Below are 23,234 nucleotides of genomic sequence, written 5' to 3' on the forward strand. Positions count from 1 at the left end.
AGTTTGTATTTTTTACATTTGTTGAAAGAATTCTGAAATGATTGATCATGGGGGAATTTCAGTGCACAAAGCAGGCAAGTTGGAGTTCTGGGCAGAAACAGTCCATGGTGAAATAGAACAACCCTGCTATTGCACATTGTAAAGGCACAACGCATTCACCCATTGTTTGTGGTGTTCCTGTTTGCATCACGATAAGGCCAGCCTGAGGTTTAGTCGGAGGATTCTGGGACCTGGGTGTTTCCTCCAGACTCATGGTTTACTCCAGGAATACTGAGCCATGAAATACACAATGACAGGTAAATACTCAACCCTCCTTGTGTCAAGGCCTGAGCCTAAAGCTTGCCAAGGATCCACAGAGGAAATCAGAGACTTTAGTACACTGCGACACTGGGGCTCAGGTTAGGTTCAATGGAGTCTAAACTGTCCTTGGGATATGAATGTCTGAGGAAAGGCTGTGTGGGGCCTGTGATGGAGTGGTGTGCATTGTGTGTATCCCTGCCTTTCAAACAATGTCTGCTGGGATAGGGTCCAGCCCTCCTGTGACCCTGACCAGGAGTAAGCGGTTTAGAAAATGGCTGGATGGATATTCTGCACAATAACTGGGTGTCATAAAACAGTTTTTTTCCTCAGTTGGTGTGCCCTTCACTCACTTTGAGCACCAGCCCCTCAAAAGGTCTCTGCACGGCCCTGGTGGAGCTACTATGAATGTGAAACGTGATGCCTTTTGTAACGGATGCAGCCCATGGTCTGGAATTAAATTGTAAATGTGCTAGTGCCAACCATAGCCAAGTCCCACAGAGCAATGCATAACTGTCCTTAGTGTCAGACAAGGACCGAGGGTGTTCAACCAGTAGGGTATTCCACATCTCATAGCTATTAGGCAATTCTTCAGTCAACTAAATACCTGCTGTCAGGAAAGTGGAGATTTTCTGAACCCAGTGGTTCCTACAGCCAATGTCCTTGTTAAAATGTTCATTTCATTTTTTCATTTCATTTCATTTTCAGAACTCTAAATACTGAACACAAGTGGTATTGCATGATAGAACCCCTCACTTAACCTGTATATGAAATATATTTTGTGTGATTTAATTTAATAATTATTATTGAAAATGACAATTATAAATTAAATCACCGAATTCGTTCATAGGTCAGCCTAAAAGTAACTTGGTGGAATCAACCACAAGTCAAAACAAACTCTATATCATTTTATTAAATAAGAAACAGTCAATTAGAAAAATTAAAATCAAAGAAAACTCCAAGGCACTCTCTTTTTTAACAATTAAAATGCCTTTATTGTTGTGGCATGGTCATATTAAAACTTTAAAAACAAACTCTGACGTGTTTCAGCATCAAGCTTATTCCCTGACGAAAGCTTGATGCTGAAACACGCTTATCCCGTGCGAATGCGCCACACGAAACACAGACGTTGGGGGGGGGGGGTAATTTATAAATCACATGAGGTCCCCAGGTAATACTAGTCCCGTGCGAATAGGGCTTTAGAATGGAAAAAAGGAAACCATGATCCTTATGGTTTTCTGTGGTCACGCTGGGCACTGACACTCTAAATAGCTTGGTGTTCTGATGTTTCTTCAGAAACAATTAACTCTGCAGGAGAGGAGGCACCACAGATTGTATGCTTAGATTTCAGGCCTCAGCGTGACTTTAATTGTCCAAGGACATTTCCTTTGATGTTTGTGGAGGGGGAGACGGGGGGCAGACAAAGCAGGTCAGCCAGAGTAGGCTACTTAGTAGCAATATAATATTGTATGGACCATGAACAAGTTTGCCCAATGCAATCATTCTGTATCTCTCTTAAAGGCAGTGAGCACTAAACGCTAGATCTCCGACACTGCAGAAACGAAAGTGTTGCCTTCCAATACAGTGACTATGCAGCCCAACTACAAAACTGCGCTTTCCCAAACTGATGGTGGAGAGAAAGTAAAACTGGGGAAAAACATGTTCAAAAGTACAGTAAGAATGTTTCTGTGACTCATTGAACAAAATTCAGCGAACACGAATGGACAGGCATCTCATATTTATATTCAACTCAGCCAAAATTATATTTATATACCATATGAGCCAACACAAGATAAACTTAGTTGAAACACAAAACAAAGTTTTAGAAAAAAAACAATGAACTCGTACAGCAGATTGTATTAGAAAAATAAATTACAATCATTTATGAAAATAAAACAGATGTATACTACAATATAATCACTATACCATTTAGTTTCTGTTTCTGAACAATATGCGTAAGATATAAAATAAAAGTTATCAGGGCTACCATAAACAAATTGATAGTAGCACTACTTAATTAGTTTATTTCTTTATTGCACTTCTACAGTCAGTAAATATGAAAATATTGCATAATGTTAATATTAAATGTTCAAACAAATTTAGATTACATAGCTGCTATATTTTCATTCAGAATATACATTTCAAATATACATATTAGGGAAAATCCTTGTTTATTCACCAGGCTGTCATTTTCAGTAGTGCCCTTTACAATTAAAATAAAATAATTTAAAAAAAGCAAAGGGCTGAAAACTAAATGGGAACAAGACAAATAGTTTCAAATATTTCAATTTACAGACAAAGACATAAAAATATAAATAGCCATGAAAAGTCTAATATAATTTAAAACATTTAAAATGTACAGTTTGCTGGCAATGAAAGGTAATCCTGAGAGTGTGTATTGTATTTTGAGGTTGTAATGCTAATAAGTGAAGTGGGGTAATGTGAGAGAGCCTTATAGGTAGAAATAAGATAATGTTTTTTTCTTCTTAAATATAAAGGATATCATCACACAGTCTGGTATAATAGACAACGATGAGTCTGAGAGCTACGGTTAATGATATACCTTCAAGCAATCAGTATCTAGTGGTTTATTTATTGAGACTGGAGCATGTAAATTATGTCACTGTAATCAAGGACAGGGAGGAATGATGCTTCAACAATCTTCCTTCTTGTTTTAAAGGAAAACAAACATGATTGGTTCCCGCATAAGCACTAGAGTTGACTTTTGATTTTAATGTACAAGTTGTCAATGTGACTTTTCAAAGACAGGCAATCATCAGTCCACATGCCAAAGTACTTATTTGGAGATTTGTGCAATGTATGCACCCTTTAAAGTACATATTTGCAGGTCTATGGTAACAAGCTTGTGTGAGCTGGAGAAAAACTAATTTTGTTTTCTTTTCATTTAAAATGAACGTATGCTCCACAAGATTTTTGAATAATATTGAATCCAAGCTGCAGGTCATTTATGGCCTGGCAAGCAGTTTGAGAAAGAAATAAATGATTGCATCATCAGCACAAATATTTTTATCTTGTTTTTACAAATTCAGTCCAATGTCATTTAAGAATGCTCGAAAGAACCTTAGAGATATTGAGTAAACTTGAGTTGATCACATCTACATAAATGCAGTGTCCTTTCTGTTAAGTAATTACAGAACCAAGAATGAACATAGCAATCAAAGCCAACATGCAAAAGACTATTTAAAAACAGGGGATGATCCAGTGTATTAATCCAGGTTAATAATAAACAGCAATAAAATGTTGTTTGTTATCTAATGTCTTTGCAATGTCATTTATGATGTAGGGTGGTAGCTGTAATGGTGCTATGATCAAGTCTGAGGCCAGACCTATAGGGATATAAGATATTGTGGCCAGTAAGAAAAGTTTTTCATTGGGAACAAATGAAAGATTCATGAATTTTTTGTCTAGACGACAGTTATTTAGATCGCTAGCCTCACCCCCTTTAAAGAGTTGGAGTGCATTAGCAGTTTTCCAGATCTTAGGTAAGGTATTATGCTATAAAAAATGGTCAAGTTAAATATATGGTTTAGAGGCTCAGCTATCACCAGTGCAGAAAGCTGCAAAAGGTTCTGCTGCTCAAACGCAGACTACAAGGGTACCTCTATACAAAAAAATAACAAAAATTATGTTTCAACGCAGCCAGCCTTTCCAGGGTTACAGCTTTCCTGTCTGTAAGCAGCACTAATGGGACAGTAACATGTTCCTGCTGAACAATGTTTCTGCACCTCTGTGCCTTCATGCAAGTGCACATTTGGCATTTTACAGTAATTCAGCTTAGAAAGGCATCAGATTAAATTCCAAGCAGTTGCCAATTTACGGTTACAACATTGTTCATGCTTTTTTCAACTACCATGTCGTTTCTGAACATTGACAATGCTTTCAGTCTCATGCACAGACCAGCCTTTTGTTATGCTTTCCTCATCAGTTGTTTCTTTTGCATTTGACTTCCCAGTCCTTTTATTTGGCCCTTACCAACAGCTGTGCCGGCATAAGTGCTGTAGCTTGTATTCCAGTCACATGCACTTCAGTACCAGAACAATCAATAGACAATAACCATGAGAACCACTTTTGCAAGCCACTGAGCCCACATAAATATAGCAAGCCTCTTGCATTACATACATCCCACCAGAAAGCACTCCATCTATTCAGTACAATCAATACGATCACATAAAATCTGCCCAAGACAGAAACTAAAGATAGCAGCACTGGGGCCCTGTGCTGATCTGTGCACAGAGACTCAATTTAGCACACTCCATATCAGAATACAGGTACAGTCTAAAGAGATGCATCTTCAGACCACTCGGTCCCTGCCCACTTTCCGCCGTGGTCTGAAGACGCACCTCTTCAGACTGCACTTGGACTATCGCTACTCTGCAGGGCACTCTTATCACTTCTAGGATCTAAGATCACACTTATCACTAGTATCCTTTTATCTTGTTCTTCTAGAACTTTCATGTTACACTTGTATCTCCATCCAGCACTTATATTTCACTTGTATCGTTATCTTGATGTAGCTCGTCATCATGCCTCCTTCTAGTTTGACTTACCATGACTTTCTGATTTAGCCTATGCTTACTGCATGAACTGGGTATGATGTGCATGGCTATGGATAACGGTTACATAATGACTATTGTACCTTATCGGACCTGTGTTTTGTAGTTGTCCCACTGACTGCACTTATTGTACGTTGCTTTGGATAAAAGCTTCTGCCAAATAAATGTAATATAATGTAATATTAGAATCTTAATAATTTGCCCTTATTTTGCCTGTTGCTAGCTAAAGGAGTCTTCAAGTGCACACCCCTGGATTCAACATCAGTGGTTATACTTATTTTCCCCTCACAAAAGTTCCTTTTTCGATGCAAACACAATCTTTCTGATCACTCTGGTGATTGCTGAAGCGTGCTTGCAAAAGTAAAGACACATTATACATTGTGCTAAGAATCTCGGAGTGATGATGGACAACAGGCTGTCCCTCTCCAAGAACATCACAGCGGTAAGCCGAGCGTGCAGATTCTTCCTGTACAACATCCGGAGAATCCGTCACTTTCTCACCACCTACTCAACCCAGCTCCTGGTCCAAGCAATGATACTGTCCCGTCTGGACTACTGCAACTCTCTTCTGGCTGGCCTTCCGACATCTGCCATCAGACCCCTGCAGCTCATCTGGTCTTCAACCTCCCCAGACACTCCTATGTCACCCCCCTGTTCACTACCCTCCACTCCACAAAACATTGGTCCTAGCATACCAGGCAGTTAAGGGGTCAGCCCCAGCATACCTCCATAAGATCTTCATACCCTACATGCCAGCCAGACCCCTCCGTTCCGCTACCTCAGGATGCCTAGCACCTCCCGCTTCCCGGTCACGTCTCCTGTCTGTCTTAATGGCTGCTACCCACTAATTGGACCCAGCTTCCATTCAGAAGTCTCTCAGCAAACAAAACTGTTATGTTATCCTTCCTGTTTGAACAGGCACTCCTTCAAACATCCTTTCTGTAAGGGGCTCCTTTACCAGGCCCTAATTCTCAGAAACAACAAGGATACTGCTGCAGAAGTCTCATGTCTAATGCGTTTGGACCCCGACTCACACCCCAACCTGAAAACCTCATGCATTTCAATCTCTATTCTTCTTGTTTATGTAATCATGTTTCTGCTGAACTGGAGAGATACTGAACTGGTCAAATAAAGCTTTCTCCTATTGCTAATTACATTCAGAAAAGACCAACATTACGTTTTTAGTCAAAATGAGGCCAAAAGATTTTGGCTTATTGCTGTCATCAGTCAAATGGTGCTGCACAGTATATTGATGGCAGTCCTATATACCAAACTCTACAGCGTCAACACAGGTCTACAACATATTTATAAAAGAACTACCAATCCGAGCTTCTATTTTCAATGTACGTTATTAAACAGTACTTTATTTAGCAACAGCAGCAGAAAACAGTATTGCATTTATTAAAAATAAACTGATTGCACTCTTATTTAAGCCTTTGCAGCGGACTCTTTGGACATAATTCACCATAATTGGTGGTTTGATGTTGGTTCACCACACGCAGTTATATTGTGTGCTCTTCTGTGTTAGGTAGACACGGTCCCTTTAAGAAAGAGTGCTTTCTGGGTAACAGAAGTTACGTTTATTATTGCTTGAGCAGTGCCATTTTTGGCTCGCTAACTGTGTGTGCTGAAATAAATGACACACTCATTTGTGTAGTCAACTGAGAGAAATTGCCCGTCTCTACTTCCCTACAATTCCTACACTGGTGACCCTGACGTTTGTCTGCTGGATGTTTTCAGAGGCAGCTCTAATGCAGTTCCTCTCAAGCAGCCAGAGTTCTGGGAGTAGTCAGCCTCGGCTTGGTTCGCCCAGACAGAAGCGCAGTTCGCGTTGCGGGAGATCACCGCGGATGCCACAAAATATTATTATGTGGTGTCGGCCCTCGGGAGTTCAACAGCAACCAGAGTGGTGAGCCTCCTTAAAAGTCCTCCACAGCACGATAAATACGACACACTCAAAGCTCACCTGTTGAAAATGTTTTAACTTTCTGACGCTGAGCGGGCTAGCCGGCTTTTCTCGCTATAAGGTCTCAGCGGCAGCAAACCGTCTGAACTTATGGACAGGATGCTGGATCGCCTGGGAGAGCATAAACCCGACTTCCACTTCGTTCAACTGTTTCTGCGACAGCTGCCTTCTCAGGTACGGGCTGCTTTGGCCAACACCGCCATCACCGACTGCTGTGCTCTGGCAGAGGAGGCTGATAAGTTTTTCCTGGCAGGTCAACAGCACTGCGCCGCCGCGCTTTTTCCTGCCCAAGCCTTTTCGCCACTGCCTGGAGACACAACAGTCGCTGCCGCAGCAACAGCTCCTCAACGGCGGCGGGACCTGGCTTGTGTTTTTACCATGCAAAGTTTGGACCCAAGGCCAAGCGGTGCCGATCCCCATGCAGTTTCAGCGGGGCGGGAAATGCCGGGGCCTGTGAAATGCTGTTGCATGCATTACTCCACTTCTAATGGGACACCCCCTCAATCCTCACCAATTTCATAAAGTGTCTGATATCACCTCATCAATACAATTCTCTAAAAACTTCCCATACAGGAAATTAAATAGATTTTAAAAAAATTTCAGGAATTCTATTCTATTATTGTTTTTTGGTTATATCTCATTTTCCCTTCCCTCTCTGTGGTCTGATTGTGCATTGTGCCCTCCTATGTCTCATTAGTGTCGTGTCTATTTACGTTCTTTGCTTCCCTGACTCAGGTGCTGGTTCCTTGTGTTTCCGCATGTTTTTCTGCCTCTGTGTTTCCGCCCGTGAGTTCCTGCCCTGCCCGAGTTCTGTTCTGCATGTTTTTCTTTTTGGATTTTTGGATTCTGCTGTTTTCTTTTTTGAAGAACTTTTTTTGAAAGTTGCCCTGCGTGGTATAGGATCGAATCATGTCCTGCAAGTAGATAGGGGCTGTTCTGTTGGCTGCAGTGTAGGCGAGGGTAAGGACTTTGAACCGGATTCTGGCAGCGACCGGTAGCCAGTGGAGTGATCGCAGCAGAGGAGTGACGTGGGAGAATTTGGGAAGGTTTTAGATGAGTCGGGCAGCGGCATTTTGAATCATCAGTAGCGGCTGTATGGCACAAGCTGGCAGGCTGGCAAGGAGAGAGACGTTAGTTCTAATAGCAGGACGTTGCTAAAAGAGCCGCCACAAGAACAGCCACGGTGGGCCTCTGTGCCGAGGCCCAGACTCCTCCGCTCTTTTCCACTCTGCTGGGATTGAGCTGGTATGAGCTCACCACCATGGTGTAGTCCCGCTCGCTGGACACACAGTAGTACCTCCCGTAGCTGTCCTGGCTCATGGCGGAGATGAGGTGGAGGCAGTCAGTCCCCGTCTGCTGGCACCTGCTGCTGCGGCCCCCGTACTCCCAGGTGTAGAAGGCGTGGTGGGAGTGTATGGGGCAGGACAGGTAAAAGGGCACACCCAGGGGGATGGAATAGGTAACTCCGGGAGGGTCTTGTGTTTGTGACAGGGCATCCCTCTTTGGTCTCTTTGTTTCCGGAAGGAGAGTATATGCTGTTGGGGAAGTGAGAATCAGCAACCTGTTGGATCAACCTTGAACAAAATGTGCAACTCACAACCGGAATAAAATGAAGAGATTTATTAAGTTACAACAAGTATTGAACATCTAAAGACAAAGGTCCAACTACCTTAAACAATGAAAGTTATAGACATGGAAAATTTGCAGTCACAAAGTAAATGAATGAAATAAGATACCAAACCTTAGCTTGTCTCTCCCAAATTAATCCGAATTGGCACCAAGACCAAAACTCAAAAACCAACAGACAGCAGAATATTCCAAAAAAACACAAATGTAGAACACCAAACCTAGATGCAATACTCATTCCAACTAAAAAGTAAAGACAGACATTTTATGTATCTGAAAGAAGGGGAGGGACACCCGCTCTTCTCCTGGCCCATGCCTACTTAATGAACCATCAGAGAAGGATCCAAGGAATACTGGTGTCTTCCCTGTTGTATATTATTATTATTGGTTAAGGTCAATATACAATGCAACATCTTTTTAAGGTTAGAAGTAAATCAGCCCTCTCCTGGAGAGCATTAAGCTGACACAAAATATTAAGGACCCTGAAAGCTTTTTGGGAGAGACAAGTTTGGCTATTATTGAAATGTTTGTAAGCTACTATGTGGAGAGACTAGATCAGGAAAAAATTAAACCTTTTTGGGAGAGACAAGTTTGGCTATTATTGAAATGTTTGTAAGCTACTATGTGGAGAGACTAGATCAGGAAAAATTTAAACCAAGTTACAAAGCCAGTAGTAACCCCCTGGCCACTCTCTCTTTATTCTGTTATGGCCTTACCGTATGAACAGCCAATGCACGTGCACATGTGCATTTAAATTATTACAGCAAGCACATTTAACATAACATTAAATCAGACCAAATAACATTACACTATCAAATTGGACGATGTTGGTGAGACAGCAGAACTAATATAGAAAAGGTCGGGGGGAAAGGACGCTCCACTTAGTTTGTTTTGCAAATGAGTAGGCGGGACATGGAACAAGCGGCAATGCAAAGATTTACAGTTATTTGGATTTTTAAATATTTATTAAATATAAATATTTTAAAAAATGTAATTAAAAAATTGCACATGCAAAGATTTAAATTCAATGAGAATTTACCTGGATAATTTTTGGGACAAACACTCGTTTCGCCTCCAAGAATATTCTGAATTCCTCCACTGGAAGAAAAATACCTGTCAACACTAAATCAACAACGTAACAGAGGTTTGAGTCAGTGCATTGTGTGTGAATAGGGACCTTATTGCCCACAGACATGCTCATTACCCGTAAAGTTTCATAGGAATTTCTGTGGGGTGAGCAGATCTACTCACGGGCTGACAGGTGTGCACCCCAACTCGTTCCAGGCACAGTATGGATCGCGCGCAAGAACACATTCTTCACAAGATCCATTATAATCCTGGCATCTCTGCAGATCCAACCAAGCAATCTGATCTGGAAAGCCAATGAAGAGCTTCCTCTGGACACAGATCAGAAATTGAGCAATTAGATTGGAATGCAGTTTCAACATGATGCTATCTAAATCAATGGTTCCCAAACTCAGTCCTTTTTCTAAATTAGGTGCTTTTCATGTCTAGAGGTTTAGTTTAAGCCATATTATGTCAGAAATAGCCTTGCGTGCCACGAAGAAAAAAATTCCCATTTTGATATTGCAGTACATTGTGCTTACTGTGCTACATTGCAAAAATAAATACACAAAAACAGGTAACCTCTTTGGTGAAGTGAATGAAAGGCAACTGTACACAGCAGCATACACAGGGGAACCCCTGATCTAAATCATCACACACTCATTTACACACACACTAACCCTAACCCTAACCCTGATCTAAATCATCACACACTCATTTACACACACCCTAACCCTAACCCTGATCTAAATCATCACACACTCATTTACACACACACTAACCCTAACCCTAACCCTGATCTAAATCATCACACACTCATTTACACACACACTAACCCTAACCCTAACCCTGATCTAAATCATCACACACTCATTTACACACACACTAACCCTAACCCTAACCCTGATCTAAATCATCACACACTCATTTGTGATTATCTTGGCTTCTGACCATGTTTCGAGCCCCACATCCGGAGACAAAGGGCTAACTCCCTTCCTGGCCTAACTGGGACGGATAAACAACTGAAAAACTGACAAAACAATTAATATCTGCGACTAGATTTTTGAAGATCCAGATCTGAGTGTGACCCTGCAGCTGCACCCTTCAACACCCCATCACTGTAAAAATTAATAACGTAAAAAAAATGCCAGCTATGCAAACTGGATAATAATATCTGCCAAGTAAATAAACTGAAAATTTGGCCCAAACCCTACTCTAAAGTAGGAGCTCTTGGCTTTCACAATGACCTTTTGTCAGATTCCACTGACATTACTCAAACAAGCAGAGTACTATGTCATGGATTCTATATCAACCAAATTCTCAGCTCCATAATCTTAACATTAAAGCTCTCCCCAGGTTCTGAAGCCAAAACTTTTCAGTCTGTATCATCTTGTGAAGACTTTCAAAGGGGTGTGGTTTAATTGTACTTGGCCACAGCAGTTTATATATATTCATGTGACAGCACCTCAAACTGCAACCTCCAGCAGTTAGGGACAAGAAAAGGATGGAAGGAAGGCAGCAGTTGACCATCTATTTGGTCTGTCTGCAAAAACTGACTTTGTCTGGAGCCACATGCACAACTTACCCTTTCAGAATTCAGATTCATGGACAGAACAGATGTGGTGTGATTCGAGAGAAGTGTCTCAGAGATAATAAAGGGTTTAGAGTCGTCCTCCAAGATCTTGTGGATCATTCCTTGGGCTGTGGGGATTAAGAAGACACGCTAATAAGCAGCAGAAATCTTGTCTTGCAGCAATGGGTGGACATGTTTTTTCATGGATCACAACAGCCTCCATGCTAATAATAGAAGCACTTCAATGAGCACATTGTTCATTTGCATTGTTCACTCAGCAAAAGTGAGGTGAGATCCTGTTTTCATTGTACGCTGAACATGTTTATTATGATAAGCTAAAATAAAATCAGGAAAATACTTTCATGGATCTATGCCAAACAGTATAATTTTGGATGGTCAATGTACCAGACCTGTGTAAAATACATATTTAAAGTATTTTAATTACTTTTAAATCCTTTTTTTTTTAGAAATTAGTTGAAATGCAGAATTTACATCTAAATTACAAAATGTATTTGAAAATACATTTAAGGAGCATTTGCATGTATCTGCAATTGCTTTCAAATATGTCTTAATAAACATTTAATATATTTAATTTTCAAATACAAAGTGTTTGATTTAATGGAATTATTTAAAAAATACTTCCACAACATAGGGCCAATGGTGCAACATGCGCAACAGCACCAAGCTGTTGAAAGACTTGAAAAGCACTGGCTATGCGAGAACCTATCAGCAGTGAATGTTGAGCATTTTGTGTAATTATAGCACAGTATTTTGATGAGAACTCATCAAGTGACTGCTGACGGCCCCAGTCCAATTGCACTGATTTCCATTGTTAATTGTAAGTGAATATGCACGGCTGAATTCTATTTTATCAGTGTCTAACCTTACAAAATGTAAAAGATGGAGTTGTACATATGGCTGTCAAATGCTCTGACAACAGAAAAAAAAGGAAATACAGTAAAAGGCCACTAACTTTAAAAAGATTGCATGGGTAGAAAATAACTGCATTGACTGTATGTCTGGTTGGGGTATATACAGTTGTGAAGCAGGGTTATTTTTAAAATCATCACATCTGAGCTTTTACATGATCTAATTGCAAATCTTTGTAGTGTACCATGACGTTTAAAAAATATATATATATTATATATATATATATATATATAATACATTTATTTGTATAGCACCTTACATACAGACTGCAGCTCAAAGTGCTTAACAGGAGGGGGGGTGGTGGTAGGGCTCACCAGTAGCAAGGAGGAGCACACTGTGTGCAACGCCGGTGGCGGCTGAGACAAGATCCACGGCGAGTTTGGTGTAATTATTGGCGCTGATGTAGAATGGGGCCTGGTGGTGGATGGGATGGATCCAGTCGCTCATTTCAGGGTGATCCCTTAGGACTCTGATGGTGTTCACAGGCTGGGTCTTACTGTCCGGGACACACTATGAAAAGGACAGGGGCGCAGGCAGTCAGAACATTCTGGGACACACACGCATCCAGAAATATCCCGTTTAGCTCACTCGTGAAGTCGCTGAGTCTGATCAGCCCTTAAACTATCAACAGTGCCGTTGCCTACTCTGTTCTGATACATTTCGATACAATTGTGATGTGCAACTGCTGTAATTCCCAATAATGGCCTTGTCAGCCATTCCAGACTAAAGAGTCTGCAAAATGAATAACGGCAATGTAGTACACAGTCCTGTGTCGCCTTTTAGGACATTTTCCAAAAGGCATACAGCAACAAAGGGGCTGTTATATCTCTAGGATTATGACGCACTGCCCCAGTTGTGTAGGTGCTCAATTTTTCAGTATATGTGTCTTTTTGCAGTATATACATTTTTGAAGGTTCTGTACACAGACAGCTGCTCAGCTCAGACATTGTGACCTAAATCATGATCAAACACAAATAAAGTTGACAAGATCCACTTGTGTAGGAGACTCCGTTCACACCACACACAGCAGGCAGCTGTGCTATAAAGGAAGACTAATCATCATCAAGGTCAAAGACCCTAAACAGACTGCGGAAGTTATTCAGACCTGCAATTAACAGGACAGGATGCAGCATGACAGGGCTATTTTGGCCTGCCACGCAAAGCTTTTATCATCTAGTTAAACCGCACTCCTCCTAATTTACACTGTGGAATATCCTGCACATGGCATTGCACACAAGGCAAATATACTAAAATTCTAAAATGCACCTAGTGCAGTGACGCATGCACAATCTAAGCGGTGGTTGTGTTTGTCTCAGAGGACACTGGATTCAGCAGATGCAGTCATCTCAGCTCATCCATCAGATTTTCATTTGACACAGAGCTCTTACCTTATGAAAACACAGCACAGTCTTTTAATCCAATTAAATACTGAATCCAATTTTTCAATGTATCGCTCCCACGCCCTGCCCAGCCCCCTGCCCCGCCCCCCATTGTACTGTACGTATGTAATTAATAAATAATAATAAATAACAAATAATAAATAATAAAGCACTATAGTAATGTTTGCTGCAGTGCAGCTCACGCAAACTATTCAGTGAGAAAAATATAGAAACAATTATGCAAATGGCTTACTGTTCCTGGCCTTGGTTCTGGGATTTCTCCTTGAAAGCCTTTGAAGGAGGAGCTCTCAAAGATATGATCGATCTCTGCCATGGAGTAGATGCAAACAGCAGTAGAGTTCCTACAAAATGGGAGGGGGGGGATTTGCTAAGTTAATGTACCTTACAGTGGCACAACAGGATTTCCATTACCTCTGCCCAGTTTCACTCAAACAAGCACCATTATATATCATATCATACAGGATATCATAAACAGGATTTCCTCTATAAACATTATGTTTACATAGACAATTCCATGAAAATGCAGGAATGCATCACAAGAGCAAAATTAAACAAAACAAAGAACTGCCTGATTTCATGAAACAAACAATCTATTTGGACATGGCCGCATGTAAATTCATTTTGTATGCACACAGGAATCATTGCCTACAGTGAGCAAGTCTATCTACTGCTATGCTCACTCCTAAGTGGCTTCCTATGTTATTCACTTCATCCACGGGAATACTGTTTAATTCTCCAGTGAATTAACCTTATCTTACTATTGGGTGAATTGTGGGCAGAGTACTAGTCTCTCCAAAGGAAGCATTTTCGCCAAGGCCAGCAAGAAGTTAAGCTGAGAGCAGACGGCGCCTACCAGCTGCTGCTGAAGAGGGCATAAACCCGGCTGTCCTTCCAGTCGTCGGCGTGCTGGACGTAGATGTCCTGCAGGCGGTTGAAGTACAGTGACTCGCTGGGGATCCCACACACCAGCCTCGCCTTCAGGAACGATGTCCATATGTTCTGGAAGAATCTCTTCGGACCGCCCTCATCCACCTGTGGAGGGAAAAGTCAGTCATGAAAATCACCGTGGCTGAGCAAGACGCTTCTTTTCCAGGCAAACACTTTCTCAAATTCATTTTTTAAATGCTTATTGTCTTGACACTGAGCTAAAAAAAGTCTAATCAATTACTTCAAAAGATAACAATAAGGTCAAGCAGCAGTCTTATTTCCACGTGGATATCTCAAGGCACTTCTATATCTGTAGATATGGAGGTGGTATACAAGCACATTTAATCTCACAGACCAGTCCTTCATGCAGTCTGCCCAGGTGCAGTTGATAATGTACGCTAATTATTGTACTATGGGGAATGTGTAGTCTAACTAAACATTCCGCTAAGAAACGGTATCTTTGAAGGCTGTACAGTACACATCCCCAGACCTGACTACTGGTTTCCCATGGACTAAAGATAAGGGCTGTGCAGCAATTCTGCCATAGCTCTGGGAGGAGTGAGAAGGGCAGTAACAGCCAAACTGCAGCAGCAGCTGTTTTGCAGAATGTGGAAATGCTGATACAGCCAATACATCACAGCAGGTGTTTTGGCAGAAAGTGCAATCAGTTTCAAAAAACACAACAAGCGGAGTATAAGCTGTCAACATCAGGATTTTTGACCATCCTACCCAAGTGAGAACAATATCCAGCTGAACTGCCATCATTAAATCATGGCTTTGTGTGCGAATTCCCACACCTACATATATCCTCTGCTCCAGAGTTCTGCTGTGAAAATGACCTAGGACAGTACACACTGACCCTGTTCATCCAGCTTGGAGTCCTTCAGTCACCCCTGCAAGTCTGCAGTGATTTTTTCAGGATTCATTGGGGAATTTGGCACACACACGCTGAAATCAGTCCTCATGGCTTGACACCGTAGTGTAGGACAACTGTTCTTTCAAGCATTTTCCAAGTTGCAAAAGGATGTGAAAAAGGATTTACGTCAATTCCCCTTCACTGTTTGGTTTCACAGCAGTGAGGGGCTGATGGACAACTAAACAACTAGCCGGAAGCTAAAAACATGCATAAACAGAAGATTAATAATATACTGAGCTGAGGCAACATCATGTAAATTTGTATAATTGACCAGCAAACAGCTCTGAGAAGCAGCTATGAAACAGCTTGTAGCAGCTATGTGTCCTAGACCTTAAGTGATATTGAATTACTTTTAAACCCCTTAAAGAGCAGCATTAGTGACCATCAAAAAAAATCTTACAAAAACATTTGAATTCTCAAAAGTAATTTGTTAAATTTTAATGACAAATGTTTTATGAGATTGATTAACGTTAAGCTTAATACATTTTAAATTAAGCCACATAGTCCGTAATGCAGTACACTGTGTTGCCCACATGTGTTGATATCCCAAACTACTCATTTATAGTATATTTCAGTCATATTTGTTCCAAGCACTATTCACTTTGCGATTGGGAACCTGTGAAAACAGCTGAATTATGTGTTGTGTATAAGAGTATAATGTGTATAATGACTTGAACTTCATGTACTGTGGATGGCTTCTATTCAGTATCATATCCAATGCCATTACCACCAAAAAACAAATCCACACAGGAAAGAGGAAAAAGTCATTTTAAAAAAACAAACGATGCAAGAAGCACTGACATTGAAATGAGTGTGATATGGCTTCCAGAAGCACTGGGTTATGTGGTGAGTGCTAGTGTCTCAATAGGATTAGATTGCATAATCAACTGAGACCTCAGTACTTAACCTCCACTTGCCTGGACACAATAAAGGCAGAGAACACATCTCACACAAAGGTAAACAGGCATCTATAAGCTGCCCATTATTTGTAGAACAAACTGGGGGGTTTCAATTTAAAGATTTATCAAGAGTGTATACCATCGTATCTAAAGTATTTAATGCCCCCCTTCTGCAACATGCTGGTAGTACCTTGCACACACGGGCAACTCTTGATATCCAGGGGTCTGCATCTGGACTGCTGTCTGAGTTCTTCTCCCTGAAGAACAAATAGATCTTCTCCTGGTCTTTGTCCTCCTTACGTCTGACCCAGCTAGTGGAGATGAAGGTGGGTTCTGTAGAGAGAAGACCAGGTCCTGAATTAGAAGCAAAGGAGTGAAGTGTACGGGGAAACAAACAGAACTTCTATCCAAAAGGTCACAGGATGTAGTTTTTCACAAAGGCCCCTGTATTAAAAGCATCTACCCAGAAAGGGTTAAGACTGATCTGTTTAATTTGCAGTGCCTTCCAGTGCAATCCACAATTATGCAATGCAGTGGCATTCAAAAATGATATATATAGCAAGTACAATTCCAAAGCATATTCTATTATGTCCTTGGATTTTCATTGTATTTTTCAGAGAAACTACTGATTTTATACTGTGATTAGTTCACAGTATTATATTTTTTCAGAGCTACATCTCATTTTAGATGAAGGTACAGAAATAAATGTGGGTCGTGTTAAAGTACGACCCACATTTCCTAAATTGCAAGCTGCAGTACAAAAAAGTGCTTGGGGCCTGCTTTTCTGCCACCTTGAAAGGTGACATCAGCTACCCTGGAGGATGGCCACTGCAGCGGTGGGGGGGATGTAAACGCACTCTGCAATAAACCTAAACCCTGCTTGCCACATCCAAGCATGAGCAAGAGAAAGAGACGAGATAAAAAAAGATGCCTGGTGGTTTCTTTCACCAGCGCCGCCCTCTGAAGACCCTGACTGCATGTTTCACAATGAAGAACATTAATTAAACAGGGTTCCCCGAGCAACAGAACAAAACCATCCAGGCTTGCAGGGTGCATCGCACCAGCTGCTGTTCAGAAAAGCGTTACCCGAGCGTTACTCGAGTGTTGCCCGAGCGTTTCCCTTACCCATCACCCATCCGGGGTGCATCCAGACAGTGGGTCTTTGGCCTTTCTTCCTGCGGAACTGCAGCAAGCTCCCATCGCTGTTCAGAGGCACTGCAGTGTAAAGGTCCCCCTCTGAGAGAGAAGACAATTGGTCAGACACACAGCACAGAGACCCTCCTTAAATATTTTCACTGTCTGCAGGCACTGATAGGAGATGAATTTTTCATTAACCTCAAAATGGGGGAAGCTACAATGATCAGCCAGTCATTTACCTGATGGAACAGATAAAAAAAAGATTTTTCTCTCAACACAAAAACCCAACAATTTGGTTCAAACTACTGGCACTAACAGTACGTGAAATCGCTCCCTGTTGTTTGCTTCCTCCCATCACTGACACTGACACTGACATTTGTGGTCTGAACGGATGAAAAAAGCTTTTTGCTCAAAAATCAATCTGTCATCATGCTACCAATAACTTCAGATCAGGATATTTAATGGTGAATAAATCAATTATAAAGACCTGTGAGAAATGATGTGAATAACAGAAATTTTGAATACCCTCCCCCCTCCCTCCTAATGTATTTTAAGTAAATAACTGGTTATGTAGAAATACCAGCAGATTTCCTGCTTTTGAAAGAAACTTGTTTGAAAGGAGGACTATGATTCCAAAAAGCCACAAAAGCTTTTGACAATTTACAGAATGTTTACATGGTGGGTCTAGGCAATGCTGGTCTTTCTTGTTGCCTTGATGTAGCTCATCAAGGCAACAAGAAAGACCAGCATTGCCTTTCTGTCAACTGCAATCACAGTCAACAACTGCTCATTGAACATTTTTCCTCTACTGGCCACAGTCTGTTATTTAGCATGCAAGTAACATACCTACAGTGAGAGATAGGGAGTTCTGTGTGTAGATGTGAGGTGAAATCCCTGTGCCTTCAGAAGTTTCAATAACCTGAGTCGATTGATTTCCGACCTGGGGATGCTTTTTAAAGAAGGAACAAAAAAGAAATATAGGTGATGTGATAGCAATGGTTTTCTCGAGAAGTATACTGCTCAAGAAGAAGGAGAGGTACCAACAGCTCCAGCTTTGTGTATTTTATAAATCATGCATATCAGACATATTCACTACATTTTTAGATGATAAGCACACACATTCCTGTGTGCATGCATGGGAGTTCTTCAGAAGGGCAGGCGCTGTTTCACAAGTTCATGTCCGCCTACTACTTTCATACATAAGTCATTTTCTGACTTCCATCGAGTCATTGTGTATGACTGCTTTAGTCATTCAGTCAGAGGTGACCCACTCAGCCATTGTTTATTGTCTAAGGCAAGTCTGAGTCGGAAACGCGGTTTTGAGCACTTTTATTCATAATACTTAGATACTTTACATATTATTCAGCAAGCTTGTTTTTCATGTAACTGCTCTACCATGAATGAGGGGGTAGTGCAGATTGACTATAATTAACACTATTGGGAGGGAAGCATAAATGTAATGATTATGAGAAAATAATATTGTACTGTATATATTTCATAGAATACAGTTTCTCACCAGCTTCCAACACAGCGGCTTGTTTCCATTTGTACCACATACAAACAACCTGTCCTGGAACTGTTGAATGACGGTAATGACGTTTTCACAGGAAATCTAGGATAATCATAAAAAAGATCATAAATTATGCTAGAACAATTCTCCCTAGCCAAACTTTAAACACAAGTTACCAAAAGAGAGATCACATGTAGGGTCTTTCTTAAAGATGAGAATCAATTATGTAAAATCAAAGAAGATTGCAAAAATCTGCAGACTTAGAACCAAGCAAACATTTTCCCCCTGCACCATCTGGGCAGTTGCAAACTTTTTTTTTCAAAGCAACTCCTTCTTTTCTTGCGGGGGTACAGACCTCTTTGCAGTTTTGGTCCCCAGTGACTGTCAACGGAATGTTCTGTGGAAAGAACAAATAAATTAAGAATAATGATACATCATATTACACGTGAAACCCTGGAAGGTGCCCATACATACGCATGATAATTGCCAAACAGGGTCAAGTGTTTCCAGCCAATAGTGGCACTCCCAAAAAAGAGCTTCCAACATGCAAAGACCCTTGAGACATACCTGTCCACTGCCTTTAACACAACATGTTAAAGCACACCTGGTACTGCGTTTCACTGGTGTTTATCACAGACTGCAATACAGGAGGCAGCAGTCGAAGCTAAACCGAAACTTTGTTTTGTGCCTGTTATGCTGGTGTACTTCACTTGATTTCTGTTAGTTGTTTTTACATGTTTATGTGGCATTGGAAGGTTCAGTAAATGATATAAATAAAATAATGTTGTTGCCCCTTTTTATGTAACTGTGATGTATGATGTATGAAAGTTATAATTAGTGATCTTCTCCTGAACGTGCAACTTAGTTATATTTTTAAAGCATGATTTTGGCAGACTTTGGCCTTTTAGTCCAATCATGAGTGGTGACAACATCGATATATGCTTAAATATAATCTATACAACAATCCATCCATCTATTTATCCATCTATTATCTATACCCACTTATCCTGAGCAGGGTTGCGGGGGGTGCTGGAGCCCACCTACTGGGTGAGAGGCAGGAATACACTCTGGAGAGGCCGCAGGGCTCACACCCCATTCAGACAATGTTCACACAACATTCATTCATCATTCACTCACACCTGTGGGCAATTTAGAGTCTCGAATTAGCCTAAGTGCATGTCTTTGGACTGTAGGAGGAAACCAAGGTACGCAGAGGAAACCCACACGGACATGAGAAGCACATGCAAACTCTACAAAGGAAGGCATCAAGCCTGGTTTTGAACGCATTAATTTATTGTTGAGGGGACAGCGCTATCCGCTGCACCACGGTGCCACCCCCTATACAACAATAACCTATACAATGTGTCTTACTGAAAACCCAAAGCACTAGGATGAGAAACATCTCAGAAGGATATGGGAAAAAAATTACACAACTGCAATGATTACCTCTACAAGGCTGCCATTTTCTATATTAATCCTGTACACAAAGTTTGTTCCTCCGACGTATAGTTCATTGGAGTCTTCTGGGTGAAAAAACACAGTGTTCCTCTGGCTCTGGTTATACCACAGACTATTATCACTGTCTGGAAAAAGAAGAAAGAAACATTACTTTTTTCCCCACATACATCACCTACTTACTAGTCAGATGCCTTTTCCCTCCAAAATAAAATGATGTTTTACAAATGCCTTGCTCACTTAATCTGGAAAACAATTAACAATATATGAAGAAATACATCCAGAAATAAATTTGATCATGTTTTCTGACAGTCCAAGGGCAGGCACTTGTAGTCAACTCTGTCTCTTAGGTCTTTGTGTGAGTGGCACCCAGGTAATAATCACAATCAACAATAGCCACTATGAGGACATTCAATGATCCTTATATAGAATCAGTCTGAATTCAGGTACTTGCTGCAGTTTTTAAGATAATAATATAACCACATTAATAAGGTTTGAAGAGCATTTGCAAGTCGGAGGGGTTTGGAAGATAAGCAGACCTACAGAACACAAAGAATACTGTTTGTACAGCAATTGTTCATATAACATGTCTGTAAGAGTACAATCGTGGTTCTGTATACAGCAGCACAAGTGAAAAAACTAAAAACAGGTCGAAGAAACATTAAATTACAGGCATTTGGCAGACGCTCTTATCCAGAGCGACGTACAACAAAGAAACAATAGAAATAAATGTATAAAAGGCATTCTGAATACCTCATGATGCAGTAAGTATTTGAATTTCAGGAACATCAGATTACTTCAGACCAAAAGACATAAACGTATCTTTGTTAACCATATGCAATAAGTTACGGAAACAATGTCTGCCAAATGTGCGAAAATAGCTATTTTAACAGCTTCTTGGACTCGATTGTAGCCTACGTCTCTGTTATCACAAGAAATAAATCATCTGTTCGTGTTCCATTGTTAAGTCTAAAAGGAGTCAAGCAACCTAAAGGTCAGAGTAGCCCATTTTAAATTTTTCACACGCCCAACTCCTTCCAATTACACAAAGTAGAAAGAATCTCTTCTAAATGGACGTAATTCTCCCGTGCTGCCGTCTCGGCTACTTAACTTAATGCGTTCTCTTGGCCGCGCACATAATTCTTCTGGACAATTTATCTGCATCCCTTCAGTTTTATTACACAACCTTTTTAAGAGACATGCTGAACGCACATCGAGAATATTTATTCATTTATTTTACCACCGTTAGTTTTTACTATTGTATTTTCATAGGAATATTGGTCTTCCTAAAGTTGGTCTCCTGAATAATCCTATGTTTAAGAAAAATGACATGCTTTTATGTTTTCGAACAGTAATAGCTAACGGCCTAAATTGCCTAAATGCAATAAAAACCCTCGCGGGCAGTCGCCAATATTCCACACACAGGACCATTTTAATTTAATTCAACCTGAAACCATAACAAGACAATACGCACACTGGCGATGTATTACATTGCGCATTCGGACGAATTATAACACAGTGAATTGCAGAAATAGGAAGCTAAATTACAACGGCGCTCTTGAAATGAAGAGGTTAACAGCTGATGATTCTATTAGCGAAATACCTAGTTAGTTAGCTTGCCACCCTACGTCATCCAGTGTTATAGTTTGTAGGAACAAACTATAAGACATCAATTTTTCGCAAGATATCAATTTTGGTGACCTATAGCCTATAGTAGGCTATATTGATTAATCTCAATCTTTAATTCGAGCACATAAAATAATGTTGTTACCCCTTTTTATGAAACCGTTTGCAATTAGTACAATATGTAGGCTACAATGTGAACATGGGGCTATTCTTCACGGCATCCATAGCTATTTCTGAAATAATGTAGCCTAATTCGGGTAGGACAGATAATCTCTCTAAACACGAAAAGCACCTAATTAACAAAATAATACATTTTATTGAAATTATTGGATTGAAATTGCGGTTGGAACGAAAACCAACAAACACAGAACCGATTATTTATCTTTTACTATTTAATCTTATAGCCTACCAGTTTACCTTGACGAACGAAGAGTCTTGGTTTATAGTCCAGTACGGATAATGTTAACCGCAAATTGCAAGTAAAAAACAAAATCAATTGAAATTTCATTTTGATTTCAATTAAAAAAAAACAAATCACTTCCATTATCCTGGTATGGGCTTCCTGCGTTTGACATCAATGGGGAAAGCTGCGAGAGCTACTATGAATATAGAGCTTTAAGCAAGCCTTTGCGCGACACAAACGGAACCTGTGGAGACACGCTACGCGCCGCGCTGCTTCGCCGTGCTGCACCGCACGCGTCGCGTATGCGTCGCGTAAACAGCAGGGCGAAGCAGCACGGCGCGACGCGTAGGGTGTCTCCACTGGTTCCGTTTGTGTCGCGCAAAGGCTTGCTTAAAGCTCTATATTCCTAGTAGCTCTCGCAGTCTGCAGTGGGATTACATTGTGTATTTCACGTTTGTTCACGACTGTTGATTATGGGTTAAGTGAATACTTTGGTGAGAGACCTTTTTCAGTTTGTTAATTTGGTAATATTTCGTTAACTCGTAAATACGTGAGAAAGTAAACGCTTTCAAGAATTACCATAAACTTAAATCGCAACGTAGCTTGCATAACAATCAATCTCAAACGGTATTAATTTATTTGCATGGTTAACAAGCGTGCCAATTTCATGAAGAATATGTAATGATCATAATAATAATAAATAATCCGTAATCAACCATTGGGAATTCCCGTGTTGTCTTGTCATTCACGTCAAAACATTTATAGGATCATATTTAGTAAAATCAGCTAATCATGAAAAAGACAGTAACAGTTTAATCTTGAAGGGATATGAACACCACAACGCCATGAACACCGGAAGCTTTGAAGTACAAGCGCAATAAAGGCTTGCTTACAACTTCATTTATAAAATAGGTGCATTTTCATCGGCAA

At 40.6% G+C, this 23,234-nt stretch overlaps 1 protein-coding gene across 3 annotated transcripts; it reads right to left on the reverse strand.

Annotated features, from left to right (window-relative positions):
• Window positions 1–1,190: 1,190 nt before the first annotated feature.
• On the reverse strand, window positions 1,191–22,501 carry sema7a (semaphorin 7A (JohnMiltonHagen blood group)). Of its 3 annotated transcripts, none has more exons than XM_064313168.1 (14): window positions 22,319–22,501; window positions 20,267–20,403; window positions 19,176–19,217; window positions 18,827–18,922; window positions 18,157–18,259; window positions 17,299–17,409; window positions 16,364–16,506; window positions 14,285–14,463; window positions 13,664–13,772; window positions 12,346–12,541; window positions 11,114–11,229; window positions 9,715–9,860; window positions 9,503–9,585; window positions 1,191–8,372 (listed from the first exon to the last, which is right to left on the reverse strand). In XM_064313168.1, exons 1-14 carry the CDS (start codon window positions 22,443–22,445, stop codon window positions 7,975–7,977), a joined length of 1,986 nt encoding a protein of 661 aa, XP_064169238.1. In that variant the 5' UTR covers window positions 22,446–22,501; the 3' UTR covers window positions 1,191–7,974. The 3 variants fall into 3 exon arrangements, with proteins under 3 accessions (XP_064169238.1, XP_064169239.1, XP_064169240.1); XM_064313169.1 differs by having other exon boundaries at window positions 9,503–9,561; window positions 22,319–22,500; XM_064313170.1 differs by lacking the exon at window positions 9,715–9,860 and having other exon boundaries at window positions 8,030–8,372; window positions 9,503–9,561; window positions 22,319–22,500.
• Between the last annotated feature and the right edge of the window lie 733 nt (window positions 22,502–23,234).

This window comes from Anguilla rostrata, chromosome 16, assembly GCF_018555375.3.
Source record: "Anguilla rostrata isolate EN2019 chromosome 16, ASM1855537v3, whole genome shotgun sequence".
Classification (NCBI taxonomy): Eukaryota; Metazoa; Chordata; class Actinopteri; order Anguilliformes; family Anguillidae; genus Anguilla; species Anguilla rostrata.